The following is a 16,959-nucleotide window of genomic DNA, read 5'->3' as shown; positions in this document are numbered from 1 at the left end:
TGCAAGATCTTTGGGGGTGGGGGGGGGGGGGAAATGAGTTGATCGCATTCTTCCTCCAACCATTTACTCTCAAAATTGGCTTAGTGACAACCGGAGATAAGGCTGCAAGAAGCCTCGATATGACCTTGCACCTTGTCTGCCTGTAATGCACTTTCTCTGTAGCTGCTACACCTTTCTGCACTCTGTTATTATTTTACCTTGTTCTACCTCAACGCACTGATACAATGATCTGATCTGTATGAGCAGTTGGCAAGACAAGCTTTTCACTGTATCTCAGTGCATGTCAAAATAATAAACCAGTTTCAATTCCTCACAACTCCAGAGACCTCTAAGGGAACAGCATACGGTTAGAGGTCTGGCACAGAGGAGTTGCATTGTGTCAGAGCATCAGTGACAAGCACTGTATTTTCTGAGGGGCTGTACCATTGAGAGATATTGTTAAAAGATCACTGCGCTGGAGGAGGACATTGTAACAAGAGCTGTTTTCACGCATTGAGATGCTGTTGTCTTGACCTGGTTGGCTGAGAGGGCGGTAAAAGCAGATTCAATAGGAGAGCCATTTCCCTGCAAGAGAATTGGAATTTGAGCATACACAATATTGCCAGTTGGAAAATATATGTATTTGTCAATTCAGGACAAAAATGACATCCCTTTGTTCGAACTCCAGCACAGTTTGGTAACGGGGGCCACACTGTTCCTCTTGTGCACAAGGAAATAAATTGTGATTGAGGAATAAGTGTGAGTTTTCAGAGTTGAGTTAATGGGCGATGACACGAATCTGCGAGTCTACTGGGGAAGTTGAAGGCCCAATGTCTGTAAGTCCGTGAGCCCATTGGGCACTGTAGGCCAGAAATGGCCTGTGCTGGGACTGGATGACTGTGTGTGTGTGTGTGTGTGTGTGTGTGTGTGTGTGTAAGACTGGGTGGGAGTGAGAAACAAGGCCTGCTTTTGCAGTTGTTTTGTTGCTATTCTGCTAAGACCATAAGGTACAGGAGCACCATTATATCATTCTGCCCATCACATCTGCTCCACTACTCCATCATGGCTGATTTATTATCCCTCTCAACCCCGTTCTCCGTTGCTGTTGTTTGTGTTGCTCTGTGGACCTGATGGGCGTGCTATGTTAGCGGCCAAAAAATGCGGTGACACTTGTGGGCTGCCTATGGCACATCCTTAGGCTGTGTTGGTTGTGAATGCAAATGACCATTTCACTGTAAGCTTCAATGTGCATGTGGTAAATAAATGAATCTGAATCCGAAGGGTGTGAGACTACCAGCACAGCTGAATGGGATGAATGGCATCCTCCATGTTCATTATGATTCTATACTGGAAGAAGTGTGAGCCGGCTCCTCCCCCTTCCCTCCAGGGAAAGCTCCCATGCTGTTGCTTATTTCAGTGAGTTGAGTGAAGACGGTTCCTCTGGAGGAGGTGTAGGCACGATAATCTGAGCCACACGACACCACACCATCTGGATTGATGCGATATCTTCTCACCCCGTCACAGAAGGAGAGGACAAGATTCCAGCTGCACTTCACAAATAATGGCTTAACACCACCAACAAACCATGTTAGGACATAACCTTGTAATTTAACAAAGAAAAACATGAGCAATGACATTTAATTTTGTTTCAAGGGTGTGATTATCATCATTATTTCTGTGGTCGGTTAGGGTAAAAGCCATAATCTCAAGGTTACTGGGTTCTAAACCACCGAATGATACAACAAACAGCTGGTAAAACACATCCAGGATATAATCAAATAATGCTTTTCAACTCTGCTTTTGTTACGACTGTGACTCAGTGTAGTATTAATAGTTTATTCAACAGAATCCAATGTACATTTGTCAGAATGACAGAGATTGTTAGCTCCTACCCCACAGCAAATACAGGGGTCTAGAAAGGGTTAACCTACTCTGACCGTGTTACTTCTTCAGAGGTAAGAAGGACTTTGATGAGGAAGCTCAGGAAAAATAAGCTCCCTAGGTTGATGAGCTGGGTGTCTGGAGGGCATTAGATTTAAGATCATTAAGAGAGGTATTTAAAATATAATTACTTCAGGAACCGTGGCTGAATAGCGGTCAACTGGAGGAGAAAGGAGTGGAAAAGAGAGAAGGAGGGAACAAAAGAAAGGGAGAAACAGTGAGAGAAAAAGTGAGACAAAAGGAAGGATGTGGAAGCTTTAGAGAGGATGCAGAGGACATCTACCAGGATGCTGTCTGGACTAGAGGGCATGTTGTATAGAGCTTTTCTCCATGGACCGAAGGAGGATGAGAGGTGACTTGATAGAGATGTCCAAGATGAGAAGAATGGACAACCAGTTTTCCCAGGGCAGAAATGGCTAATACAAGGGGAAATAAGTTTAAAGTGTTTGGAGAGAGAAAAGTATAAGGGGATGTCAGAGATAAGTTCTTCAGAGAGTGGTGGGTGTGTGGAATACCCTGCCAAGGGTGGTGTTAAGGGCAGGTACATTAAGCGCATTTGAGAAACTTTTAAATAGACACATGAATGATAGAAAAATGGAGAATTATTCAGGAGGGAAGGATTAGATTGATCAGATTTAAAGGTCGGCACACAACTTTGTAGGCTGAAGTGCCAGTACTGTGCCATAATGTTCTATGTTCTACATTCCACCAGTTGGACATTGCAAACATCAAGGGCAATCTTCCAGCATTGTGTCCATCCTCATGGATATGAGAAACAAGTGTGGGAGGAATGTGGAGCTTTCTCTCCCTGGGAGCGATGGATGTGAGGAGAAAGAGAGAATGCCGTGGCTTTCTGGAATCTTGGCTTGATGGGGTGAGATAGTGAGGGGTGGAAGGAGGCTGATGGACAGCAGAAACACAGGCACAGAGCAGAGAGGCCGAATGGCCTGATTCTGTGCTGGAAGTACTTTGAACAGACAGGGAGTCCACCAATTAAAGGGAGTGTCTATCCAGGATTGACAGGCTGAGATCAGTAAGCAAAAAAAAAAATTATCTGCTCGAGGTGGAGCCGCATCTGTGGGGAGGCGGGGGCAAAAGATTTGTCGAGGTTCAGGTTGAAACCCTGTATCAGGACCAATTACGTCTTCACCATTATCTTACCAAGACTGAGATCAGTGCTTGAATTCCCTTTCAACATATTTTTCATCCTCTGCGAGACCCTCTGAAACCAAACTACTTTCCAAGTCTCTCTGTGACCAAACCCCTTCGCCACCACCGACATTCCACGCACAGCACCTGTTAATGGGGCTGCAAAAGACAGATGCTGGAATCTGGGGCAAAAATCAGTCTGCTAGAGCATCTGTGGAGGGAAATGGACAATTTTGGTTTGAGACCCTTCATCTGACTGCAGGGTTTTATCCTCATACAGGGATGATGTGGCAACACACTGAACTCTCTGGCATCTAGGGGATGGGCTGTAAGCACAAAACCTGCAGAAGTGGACACACATGGTCACAAACTGCACGGAGCAACGTAGTCAGACCTCAAGAAGTTCCAGTGTAGATCCGCTCCGAACTGCAATATGGCTTCAGTAAATAACTCAGTGAATACCTAAGTGTATGGAAGACTTAAGAAGCCTTTTTAAGTTTGTAAATCTGCTTCTTTCTTTCCTCCATTAAAATGCAAAGCACGGCTTGATCTTACATGCATATTGTATTTAAGCCAATAACATCTCCATTTTCCCAAGTCTCAAGTTGAGTTTATTGTCAAGTGCACACGTACGGTGAGGTACAGGTACAAGGAAAATCTTGCTTTCTGCAGCATCACAGGCACAGAGGCTCAGACAACACACAGAATTATGCATAAATTATACATAAATTATATTAAAAAGGAGGACAATGTTTCTAAGTATTTCACAGCAATATTTACAAGAAAGTCTTGAGTCCCACATGGTGATATTAGGAGCGATGAATAAAGGCTTTGTCAGAGAGGCAGGTCTTAAAGCTGAGGGGAGAGAGGAGCTGGAAGCTTTTGAGAGGGAATTGCAGGGCTCAGGGCCCAGGCAGCTGAAGCCAGAGGCACTAATGATGAACAAGTATAATTGAGGGCGTGTGTGAGTCCAGAAATAGAGGCCAGCACACAAAAAAAAAATCAGCATTTTCCTTAGAGCAGACTTTCACAATTCATTAGCTAGGATTAGTAACCTTTGTACAAACAGACTCTCATTCCTGGTGTGTTTCCACATTTAAACTGCTCTAGGACCCTCACAGCTTTCTGGCTCAGCTGTTACGATGGCCGGATCCGCTCATCTCCAAGGGGCATCCTGGATGAATACAGTCCCAGGAGGTGGCATCTCCAGTAGCCCTGCCTCCATTGATTGGCCACTCATCCCTCACGTTGCCTGCCGCTCTACGCCACTTGGAAGTAATGGGGACCTATGTTATCTACACCAGCGATAACCGGCTCTCGGTCAGAGAAGCTTAGCTTCAGGACAGAAGGACATCACTTTAGAACAGAGATAAGGAGGAATGTCTTTAGAAGATGGAGAATCGGTGGGATTTATTGCCACAGATGATCATGAAGGCCAAGTCATTAGGTATACTTAGAGCAGAGTTTGATAGATTCTTGATTAGCAAGATTACAGGGAGATGGCAGGACAATAGGGATGAAATGGAAAATAATACAACCATAATCGAGGGGGCTGAATAGCTTAATCCTGCTCCTATGTCTTACGGTCTTACGGCAGCCATCACCAATCAATAAATAAATAAAGGTAATAAAAACAAACTCCACATCTCTTTATTTTTTTTCCATGACCAGGAGATTAATCCGGAATTCCTGAAGACTACAAAAATCAGGGAAAGACCGGCAGGACAGTTGGAGAAATAGTTGGAAAGTACTTACCTCCACAAACTTTCCCATTAAATCTCTCACAGATCCAGTCTTGGCATTCGCATCGGGAACCATAGAATGTCCCTGGCTCGCTGACGAGGCAGACACACCTTCCACATTCACACCACCCTCGTCCGCTGCAGACTAGACCATCCCGAGATCGGCACTGGTTTTCCGATTTCCTCACGGAGAGCTTACAGGGACCGGTGCGGTGTCTTCACGTCACATCACCAGCAAGAGAAGAATGGCAGGTTAAAACCCCAACCGCACTTACACTCCTCCAGACAAAAAAAGAATCAGAAAGCTGAACAGTGAACATTATATAAAATCTGTAATTCATCAATGCATTCACGCACAATTGTATTACCACTGCTCTTTTTAAGTTCCTTTCAGCACGTCGCAAAGTGCCATACAGCCAGTTAAATACATTCTGGGTGATGTAGGGAACCTGTGGGGGGGGGGGGGGGGGTTACAAATTGTACACAGTAAGATCCCACAAACAACAAGGTGATAAGGCACAGGTAATCTGCTCTACTGGAGTTTACGGGGATGAGATGCTGATCTCAGGACTGGCCATCTTTTGCATTATAGGATCTTTTATGTCCACTTGAGGGGGACAGTAGTCCCAGCTTACAAACATCCAAAACTCAAAACCTCATATCATACAGCACTCCTTCAACACAGCACCGAGACCTTCAGCCTTGCGTTATTGCGTTCAGGTTCCAGGGGTGGAATCCGAATCGCCCTCCCATCCCCTGCCCCAGAGATACAACAGTGTTCTCTATTTCATTCACTTCCTGCATGTTTGGTCACCCCCACTATAGAAGGGATGTGATTGCACTGGAGAGGCTGCAGAGGAAAGTCACAGTGATGCCTGGATTGGAGCATTTCGGTTCTGAGGAAAGATTCAATAGGCTGGGTCTGCTTCCCTGGATCAAGGATCTGACAGAGGTGTACAAAAATGATGTGGGGGATAGAGAGGGTAGATGGTAAGAATACTTTTTCTCCACATGTGGGAGTGGCAAAGAGGTTAAGGGGAGGGAGAAAAGGTTCAGAGAGAATCTGAGGAGGATCTTTTTCACACAGAGAGAGGTTGGAATTTAGAATATGTTTTGATTAAAGATGTGATTAGAGACAGGTTCTGTTCACTTTTAAGAAGCATCTAGACAAGCACTTGAATCACCAAAGCATAGACAGTCACAAACAAGAGAAAATCTACAGATGCCGGAAATCGAAGCAACACATACAAGCCAGGGAGCATCTCTGGAAAAGAGTACAGTCGACGTTTTCGAACAAGACCCTTTGGCAGGACTGGAGAAAAAAAAGCTAAGGAGTAGTTTTAAAAGTTGGGGGGAAGGGAGAGAGAAACACAAGGTGACAGGTGAAACCTGAAGGGGGAGGAATGAAGTAAAGAGCTGGGAAGTTGATTGGTGAAAGAGACACAGGGCTGGAGAAGGGGGAGTCTGACAGAGGAGGACAGAAGGCCATGGAAGAAAGAAAAGGAGCGAGGAGCACCAGAGGGAGGCGATGGGTGAGCAAGGAGATAAGATGAAAAAGGGAAAAGGAGATGGGGCATGGTGAAGGGGGAAGGGGTATTACCGGAAGTTCGAGAAATTGATGTTCATGCCACCAGTTTGGAGGCTACCCAGACGGTTATTCCTCCAATAAGCTGTTGTTCTTCCAGCCTTGGTGTGGCCTCATCATGACAGAGGAGGAGGCCACGGATAGACATATCGGAATGGGAATGGGATGTGGATTTAAAATGGGTGGCCTCTGGGAGATCCTGCTTTTTCTGGAGGAAAAGCTTAGACACAGTTGACTAAATGGTGGTAAATGCGATTAGTGGAGATTGGTACAAGTGGCATAGACATGATGCGCCACAGGGCTTGTTTCCGTGCCGAATGAATCTAAATCATTCATAACACACTCTGAAACAACACGGAAAGGTCCAGTCTAGTCAGCTTCGGTTTGTTGTACAGAAAAGAGATAGAAAGCTTAGTTTCACGGTGCCATGACAACAACCTTTCACTGAGAGTCAACAAAGGAGTTGATCATTAATTTCAGAAGGAAGGATGTACGCATGCTCCTGTCTACGTCAAAGGTGTTGAGCTTGAGAACTTAAAGTTCCTAAGTGTGAGCATCACCAACAGCCTGACCTGCTCCAACCACTTTGATATCACAGTCAAGCAAGCTCACCAACTCCTCTACTTCTTCAGGGGGCTAAATAAATTCAGGAAGTCTCCGCTGAGCCTTTCCAATTTCTTTTATCAATACACCATAGAAAGCATTCTATCTGCATGCGTTGCGGCTTGGTATAGCATGTGACTGCAACAAATTGCAGAGAGTTGTGGGCACAGCTCAGGATGTTCCAGGAAGCAGCCTCCTCTCTATAGAGTCTGCTTATACTTCACCCTGCCTCAGCAAAGCTGCCAGCATAATCAAAAACCCACACTCCCTGACCATTCTTTATTCTCCTACTGCATCTCCCATTGGGCAGAAGGTCATTTTCCATCCCATTGTTATCAGAATCTTGAATGGACCTCTTGTATGATAAGATGGACTCTTGGCCTCACTATCTACCTTGTTCTGATCTTCTACTTTATTGTTTACCTGCACAGCACTTTTTGGTACCTTTTAAACTTTATTCTGCATTGTTTTCATTTTACCTTATTCTATCAATGCACTAATGATTTGATCTATTTGAATGGTATGCAAGGCAAACTTTTCACTGTATCTTGGTACATGTGACAATAATAAATCAATACCAAATGTCATGTGCACAAGTACTGTGGGTACAGTTACAGGCACATAGGTATAGACAGCATGCAGAACATAAGTTATACCATACGGTGAAAAAAGCAACTGTGTAAAAACAAAACATTGGCACTAAAATAACAAAGACCCTATTGAAGACACAATTGGTAGTGCATTGGTGGTCCATAGTGTTCGGTTGCTGAGATGGAGTTAGGGTTGTGCAGCTTGGTTCAAGAACCTGATGATAGTAGGAAAGTAGCCAATTCCAGCAATAGTCAGGTTGGTGAAGAGACCACAACCTGCTTCATGACACAATAGAGAAAGTTGGGCCTTAGAAAGTGCAATTAGAGTAATAAAATTATACTGCACAGAAACAGGTCTTTCAGCCCAATTGGTTCCTACTGACCAAGACGTCCATACCAACTAGTCCTATTTGCCAGTACCTGGCCCACAACTTTCTAAACTTTTCCAATCCAAGTACCTGTTGAAGTGTCCTTTAAATGTTGTTAATATTGCCTCTATTGCTTTTCTGAGAGCTCATTCCATATACATACCATTCTTTGTGCAAAATCAGTAGCCCCTCAGGTTTCTATTAATTTAAGCTTCTCCCCTCTCACCTTAAACCTATGCTCTCCAGTTCTTCGTTCCCCAAACTTGTAAAAAGCCTGAGTGCATTCATCCTATGTATGCCCCTCATGATTTTAAACAACTCTGTAACATCACCCATCAGAAACCTATACTTCTCCCAGATCATTACAGCACAGAAACTGTCCTATCTATTCCATTAATCTGCCTACTCTCATCAAACTGCACCTGGACCATAGACCCCCTAAACCCCTCCCATCCATGTCCCTCTCCAAATTTCTCTTAAATATTGAAATTGACCTTGCACCAACCACTTGCTCTGGCAGCTTGTTTCACACTTTCACAGTCTCAGAGTGAAGAAGTTCCCCTCATGTTCCCCTTACACATTTCACCTTTCACCTCTAGTTGTAGTCTCAACTAACCTCAGAGGAAAAAGCCTCCTTGCGTTTACCCTATGTATACCCCTCTTAATTTTGTATAGCTCCATCAAATTTCCCTTCAATCTTCTAAAGTACATTCTAGGGAATAAAGCACTAACTTATTCAACGTTTCCCTATAACTCAGGTCCTCTAGTCCTGGCAATATCCTTGTATATCTTCTCTGCACTCTTTCAACCTTACTTACATCTTTCCTGTAGGTAAGTGACCAAAAATACACACAATACTCCTAATTAGGCCTCACCAAAGTCCTATTCAATTTCAACATAACTTCCCAACTCCTGTGCACAACACATTGATTTATGAAGGCCAATGTGCTAAAAGCTTTCTTCATGACCCTATCTACCTGTGACACCACCTTGAAGGAATTGTGGATCTGCATTCCCAGATCCCTCTGTTGTAAGTCCTGTCCTGGTGTGTCCTCCCAAAGTGCAACACTTCACACCTGTCTGCATTAAATTCCATCTGCCATTTTTCAGCCCATTTTTCTGACTTGTCCAGATCCTGCTGCAAGCTTTGATAGTCTTCCTCGATGTCCAGTACCCATAATATTGGTGTCCTCCACAAATTTGCTGATCCAGTTTACCACATTATCATCCATACTGTTGATACAGATGACAAACAACAACGGATCCAACACTGATCTCGGTGGCACTCCAGTAGTCACAGGCTTCCAGTCAGAGAGGCAACCATCTACTACCACTCTCTGGCTTCTCCCATGAAGTCAATGCCTAATCCAATTTACTACCTCATCATGAATGCCAAGTGACTGAACTTTCTTGACCAACCTCCCATATGGGACTTTGTTAAAAGCCTTCCTAAAGTCCATGTAGGCAACATCCACTGCCTTGCCTTCATTAACTTTCCTGGTAACTTCCTTGAAAAAATATAGACACAAAGCCATATAGAGTACATCTAATCAACCCCTGTCCTTCCAAATACCTATATATCCGGTCTCTTAGAATACCTCCCAATAACTTTCCCTCTACTGATGTCAGGCTCACTGGCCTATAATTTCCTGGCTTATTTTTATAGGCTTTCTTAAACACCATGAGCTATCCTCCAATTCTCTGGCACCTCACCTAACATCTCAGCTAGGGCTAGCAATCTACAGGGTTCAAGTACTTAAGCTATCCATTTGCTCTCAATATATCTATAGAACCCCTTGGGATTCTCCTTCACCTTGTCTGCTAGAGCAGCCTCATACCTTCTTTTAGTCCTCTTGATTTCCTTCTTAAGTGTTCTCTTGCATTTCTTACACTCCTCAAGTGCGTTATTTGTTCCTACTTGCCCATACCTGCTCTGCTCCTCCTTCTTTTTCATAACCAGAGCCTCATTTCCTCTTGAAAACCAAGGTTCCCTCAACTTGTCATGCTTGTCTGTGTCCTGCGCCTTCAGTGCAACTACCTCCCTGTGTGTCCTATCAACCCATCAGCATCCCGGATGGAGTTCATCCATTCCAAGCTCCAACTCTTCCAACACTGACTCACTCACACAATGGTCACTCCCGCAATAGCCGATCTGCTTAAACCTCACTTGTTTTTATTGGTCCTTGCCAAGTGTCTAATTATGTACAATCCAATGCCTCCTCAGGAACTGTGGTGAACAAAATGTGCCGACTGCCCCCAACTACTTCTCCTATTCTTTATTCCTCCTCTGAAATAAAGAACTGTCTGTGCATGTGGAGTAAGTAATTGTGGAAGTAATGTATGAAAACAAGAAGTAGATTGGATAGATTTTTGTACCAACAGAGGAAATGGCCCAATAAAGTATAGATTTATAATCTTATAAATATTTACTTTTTCCCTTGGGTTTTCTGCACTAATCAGTGTTAGTGTTTTGCTGCTGATTATTTCAAAAGAGCTGATGAATAATTTTCTAGAGCAATTTCTTCTTGTTTCCTTCATGTTAAGGGCAGGCACTAATTCAAAAACTGAAAACAGAGATTGGTGGTTTCTTATCTGGTAAGGAAGATTTTAGGAGTCTTGCAGTCAGGCTGGGGAAGAGACATATAGCCAGGCAGAATGGGCTAGGAAGCCCCAACGACCTCCTGTTCTGACATTATTCTAAGCTGGACATAATTCCTGACTAATAAGCAAGATAAATGATAACCTTTCTCATTTAATCACACCACTATAATGGAAAGAGACAGGAGACTGTGATAGTGTTTTGACATTCTCTCTCTAGCACTCTAGGTAATGAAACACCCATTGGATCCTGGAACCTCTAATCATTGGTTTACGTAATGTATGTGTCACAATAAAGTTTATGAGTCTAATTTTTTTTCCTGCTTCATTTTTTCCTCCAGTAACAAAGCTCAACAATGACCACCTCTTTAGAGTATGAACAGCAGGAAAGATTTACAGTCAGTGGCCATTTTATTAGGTTTCTCCTGTCCCTTATAAAGTTGCCACAGAGTGCATGTTTATGGTCTTCTGCTGCTGTAGCCTATCCACTTCAATGTTCGACATGTTGTGTGTTCAGCACACCACTGTTGTAATGCGTCATTATCTGAGATACTATTGCCTATCAGCTTGAATCAGACTGGTCATTCTTCTCTGAACTCTCTCATTAATAAGATGTTTTTGCCCACAGAACTGCCATTCACCGGATGTGTTTTTTCCCCCACCATTTTCTGTAAACACTAGAGACTGTTGTGCGTGAAAATCCCAGCAGATCAGCAGTTCCTGAGATACTCAAACCACCCCATCCGGCACCGATAATCATTCCACGGTCAAACTCACTTGGCTCACATTTCTTCTCCATTCTGATATTTGGTCTGAATGAAACTCTTGACCATATATGCATGCTTTTATGTATTGAGTTGCTGCCACATGATTGGCTGATTAGATATTTGCATTAACTGGCAGGTGTACAGGTGTACCTTATAAAGTGGCTACTGAACTTCATGCCTTTGCGCTGTTCTGCTGCAATAAAACAACAAATTTCATGACAGATAAGGCAGTGATAATGGTATTGATACCTTAAGGGGGATTCACCTATGTCACACAACCAGAGTCATGCAGGGATGTCCCAATTGGGTCATTCAGGAACTGTACCATGGAATGTGACATCCCCACTCCTCTCGGGATGCTCCCAGGATGAGCATTAAATGCAGTGGGGACCCAGATCAAAACCCATCAATTCACGGTAGTCCCTGATATTCAGTTGGTATTTTTAATTAAAAATGGGTATTTGGCACACAAGAGGACAACTGCACATGTTCCAATATCTAAACTCTCACATTGTATATTTAACTTTACCCATCTGCATTATTCCACTATAAAACTAGTACAACACTAATGTTTTTGAGCCAAGCAACAGACCATAGAACAAGGGCTCCTATGTATTTGGTAATATTAATCCAGAGGTTCTTCGGAAGTCAAGAATGGAACTTGGTGATTGTGGTTGTTTTATTAAGTGTTACAAGAACAAAGAACAAGCAGGGAAAGAGAAAGAAAAATAAGTCTCATATTCAAATTGGAGATAAAAACAAATTCCATTGACAAGATGTAGCCTATGAAATAGCCAGATTCAAGTGGTGAGATGCCTGCTGCAGAAGAACTGAGAAACTTCCAGAGCAACGCAGACAAAATGCTGGAGGAACTCAGCAGGTCAGGCAGCATCTATGGATATGAATAAACAGTCAACATTTCGGGACAAGACTCTTCTTCAGGACTGAGAAGGAAAGGGGAAGATGCCAGAATAAAAGGGTGGGGGGAGGGGAAAGACATTAGCTGGAAGGTGACAGGTGCAGCCAGGTGAATGGAAAAGGTCAAGGGCTGGAAGAGAAAGAATCTGATAGGACAGGAGAGTGGACCATAGGAGAAAGGGAAGGAGGAGGGGACCTGGGGGAAGTAATAGGCAGGTGAGAAGAAGTAAAAAGTCAGAGTGGGGAATAGAGGAAAGTGGAGAGGAATTTGTTTACCAGAAGCAGAAATTGATATTCACACCACCAGGCTGGACGCTATCCAGAATGAATATAAGGTGTTATTCCTTTGTCCTGAGGGTGGCCTCATCTTGACACAAGAGGAGGCCTTGGACTGACGTGTCGGAACAGGAATGGAAATCGGAATTAAAATATCTGGCCACCGGGAAATCCCGCTTGTGGCGGATGGCGCAGAGCTGCTCGACAAAGCGGTTCCCCCAACTTATGATGGGTCTCATCGATGTAGGGGAGGCTGCAAACGGAGCACAGGAGATAAAGGCCACCCCAGCAGGTCCACAGGTGAAGCACTGGCCCACATGGACGGACTGTTTGGGCCCTGAATGAAGGGAGGAGGTGTATGGGCAGGTGTGGCACTTAGGTCCTTGCAAGGATAAGTACCTAGAAAGGGATTAGTGGGGAGGGACAAATGGACAAGGCAGAGCGATCCCTGCGGTAGGTGGGGGGGGGGGGATGAGGTAAAGATATGTTTAGTGGTAGGATCACTTTGGAGATGGTGGAAGTTGTGGAGGATAATGTGTCGGATGCGGAGGCTGATGGGGTGGTAGTTAAGAGAGACTCTATCACTATTAAGGCAGCAGCAAGATGGGGTGAGTGCGGATGTACAGGAAATGGAGGAGACGCAGATGAGGACAACATCAATAGCAGAGGGAGGGAAACCCCGTTCTTTAAAGAAGGACATCTCTGATGTCTTGGAATGGAAAACCACATCCTGGGAAGAGACGTGGGAGAGGCAAAGAAACTGAGAAAAGGGAATAGCATTTTTTTAGGAGATAGGGTAGGAAGCTTCTAGAAAATACCAAACCAGCTGTGTTACAATTGTCAGAAAATTCACTGAACAATTACATGTATATACGCAGCTGATTATACAAAAAAATTATAGGCAGACATAGGAAAGTTAAGCTACATGAAAGATAACAAGTCTACACCCTAATCCAACAATCCCATGCACCTTAAAGCTCTCTGCAGCATCCTGGCCAGTATCCCTCAATGAGCTTCATTCAGAGGCAAGTTACAAGGCCATTTTCACATCACTGCTTCTACAATCTTGCAGTGTACACATTGGCCACTCTCTTTCCCGTGTTACCACAGTGACCACATTACCAGACTACTCCCCTGGCTGTAACGTGCTTGTGTGAAGTGAGAGAGGGGTGAGATATATGTCAGAGGCAGATACAGGAGTAGAGTTTGAGAGGTATTTAGACAGACACACAAGCAGGCAGAGTATGGCAGGATCCAGACCATACGCAGGCAGATGGGGTGAGTTTAATTTGGCATCATGGTCGGCATAGACATGATGGGCCAAAGGGCCTGTTCCTGCACAGTACTGTTCTACGTTCTTTCAACAATGGCTCTGCAGAGAGAAGGGAAGCTAACAGTGAGTGGGGGAGCACTGAAACTGGGGAGAGTTGATAAGGGGGAAGCTGAAACTGAAGGCAGAATGTAAGTATGTGTGTTTGTGTGTGCGTACCTCTGTGTGCGAGTAGGGTCAGGGTGTGCACATGTGCTTGAAGTATGTCTAGTCTGTTGTTGTTTATGTCCAGATATATGCTTGTGTTAATGTCTCCCTGTCACCCTTGCCATTCTACCAAATCCCTGACTGCTGAGATACACCCGCATTAAAATAATTCATGTATTGGCACCTTCCACCCTCAGAGGCAAAGTGGAAGTGAGATGCCCTCAATGCCCAGGCACTACCTGAGTAGCAGATTTAACAGGTGGAGATCGCTGCTCATCTGATAGTAGACGTTGGCATTTAGTTTTGTTGACTGACGGACAGCTAATAAGTCAGATTTGCTTTCTGTATTGGTGTTTCTTTCCGCAGCTGAAATGAAAAATTACCAGTTTGCTTTCCATCAACTCCTTGACTACTTGATTTGGTTCCAGGCGAAAGGCTCAGCTTCACCTTCACAAGGACAATCATAGATGAATGATGAGTGCTGGCCCTGCCGGTTGCACTCACATCCCAAGAAGAAATAAAGGAGAAACCTGGTGCCAGACTCATCAGCCAATTGGCTTCCCATTCATGGGGTCTAATAAATTCACTTAATTTACCACAGGGCATTTCATTTATCAATGGTAATAAATTAATAGCCTATAAATTAGCACGGCACCCTATGTTGCAGCCAGAATTGTTTTGTTACCGTTATCGGATATAGTTTCTTCCTGTCATTTGTTAAGCTGCCCTTTGTGCACTCAATTCACTCAGATCTTTATCAGTTACAGCAGACAGGGAAGACAGCCAGCCCCAACTGCATGGAGCACCCTTCAGTCTGCATTGCAGAATTATCTGCACAATATCTTTTAAATCAATTAATTCCAAACTCGCACTACTGTTACAAGTCCCACTGGGAATGCCTAAATAACTATCCTACATACATGTGAGAAAGCTCGTTCAAGTCTTGAAGACAGGGTGATGGTGTTACTGATCGATTCAAGGAACGCTGTTGTGATAAAATACCCAGATCATGCAACAAGCCTTGTCTACAGCAATCATCTACATAATCTAAGAAGATAGACTTGTGGCATTTATTGATAATAGATAGCTTAAGACACTACTAAAACACATCAGAAGTCAACTTTGTAAAAACTAATGCTGGTCAATAACAGAGTGAAATTAGAAAACACTCAATCTCCTGGTCTGTCAAACTGACAAAGTGATGTACAGAAACGTGTTTAAATGTATTCCCCTACACAAATTTACAAGTTGCATGTTTCAGTCTTGGTGTGCAGTTCCCAAATTGTTGCTGCAGTACCTACACCAGCTTGTGTAAAGAATCCGCTTATAACAGCCTGCTATTCATGACAAATTTCTTTGCAATCCCAGTAAGTAAGAGCAATTTACAAAGTGTTCTGAATTCTGTAGGTCAGTCAGCACCTAGGTAGCCAGTCAGATCTTTATCAACCAGAAACATCAACTCTCCACTTCCCTCCACAGAAACTACCTGACCTACTCAGTTCCTCCGTCACCTTGTCAGTCACTGCAGCTTCCAGCATCTGCCGTCTTTTGTGCCCCCAGTAAACAAGAACATGACAGAAATCAACAGTATTGGAAAGCAAGTACTTCGGGAGTGCTAAACTCACCTTGTAAACTGCAAGAGGCTTTCAGGAATAACCGCAGCAATTAGCAGAACCACAACAATTACCAGGACGTCCGCATGCATGTTTAAGCTGAGGACAACAAAATTATAGTTTTATTGCTCGTGGGCTTCTTGGGCATTCTGTAAGAAGCAAGCTGCAAAAAGTGTAGTCAGCCTCAGCCCATTCACGACTGCCTTCAATCTTTATTGGCTTTGCTTCTGCAAGTGTATATGATTAGTTAGAGCTGTGTGCGTTAGCTAGGTAGCTGGTTAGAGCCAAAAGAAGCAAATTCCAGAGACTTTTCTGCAGTAATTGAAACCACTTGTGGAGCCAGATGCTTGTTGCTTGCAGTCAGCAATTACGGGAGTTATCAGCACTGTGGAAAAATCGGGTTAGATTTTTTTTCGATACAGCTTGTCTGGGGGACGGTCATGCTTCTGACTTGCTGTTAATTGTTGAAGGCAGAAATGATTACCATCATCTTGCCACCATATCTTCTCCTTGCAAGATTTTCTCAAACTAACTCTCCACCCTGCCCGCCCGCCACCACCCACCTCCTCCCAATAGATATAACCAATGGCTACCTGTGGCAATGGATAGGCTCCTTACAGAAAACTGGGGAGTACCAGGAATTCTACTTTCTGCCCTTGCAGAATGTTCAGACCCACAGAACTCTCAGCACTGTGATGTCATCATCCTTGGTATCTGGGGGTTTGCAATGCCAGTTGTGTCCCTCAGCTCAATGTGAGTGAATTACAGCTATGGTCAAATATTCACACGTAAGTTAGTACGTTCATTAGTGAAGTCAAATATAATTGATAAGGTCTGGGATGTTATGCACCAGCCTCTCATTCAAATCTTGCTCTCCTCTATCATAATGAAAAGCATCAGCCTGAAAGACTCACATCTCACAGAGTCAAACAGCATAGAAACAGACCCTTCAGCCCAGCTGATCCCTGTCAACTAAGATTCCCTTCTAGGCTAGGACCATATGCCTGTGCTTGTCCCATATCCCTCTTAGGCTTACTTACTTATCAACGTACCCATCAAAGAAGCTTTTAAATGTTGTTAATGTACTGTCTCAACCACTTCCTCCAGCAGCTTAATCCAAATATGGACCATCGTCTGGGTGAAAGGCTGCTACTCAGATTCCTATTAAATCTTTCCCCTCGCATTTTAAACACATGCCTTTAGTTCTTGATTTCTAACCCTGGCAAAAAAAAACTCTGCAGATTCACACTGACTATGCCTCTCATGATTTTATACACCTCTGTAAGATCACCCTTCATTCACAGGGGTTCCGATGAAAAAAGTCCCATCCTGCTCAATCTCTCTCCATAACTC

The 16,959-nt window shown here is 43.8% G+C and overlaps 1 protein-coding gene across 1 annotated transcript in view; it reads right to left on the bottom strand.

The window, feature by feature from the left end:
• itgbl1 (integrin, beta-like 1) overlaps positions 1-15,826 on the bottom strand; it is a 186,685-nt gene extending 170,859 nt beyond the window's left edge. The window contains exons 1-2 of the mRNA XM_072257319.1: positions 15,619-15,826; positions 4,825-5,027 (exon numbers count right to left, since the gene is read on the bottom strand). Of these exons, the coding sequence (XP_072113420.1) occupies positions 4,825-5,027; positions 15,619-15,698 (283 nt within the window). The 5' untranslated portion in view covers positions 15,699-15,826. The remainder of the gene's footprint in view (positions 1-4,824; positions 5,028-15,618) is intronic.
• Positions 15,827-16,959: the final 1,133 nt, after the last annotated feature.

This window comes from Mobula birostris, chromosome 5 (assembly GCF_030028105.1).
Source record: "Mobula birostris isolate sMobBir1 chromosome 5, sMobBir1.hap1, whole genome shotgun sequence".
Taxonomy (NCBI): Eukaryota; Metazoa; Chordata; class Chondrichthyes; order Myliobatiformes; family Myliobatidae; genus Mobula; species Mobula birostris.
This window is presented reverse-complemented; position numbering and strand designations above follow the sequence as displayed.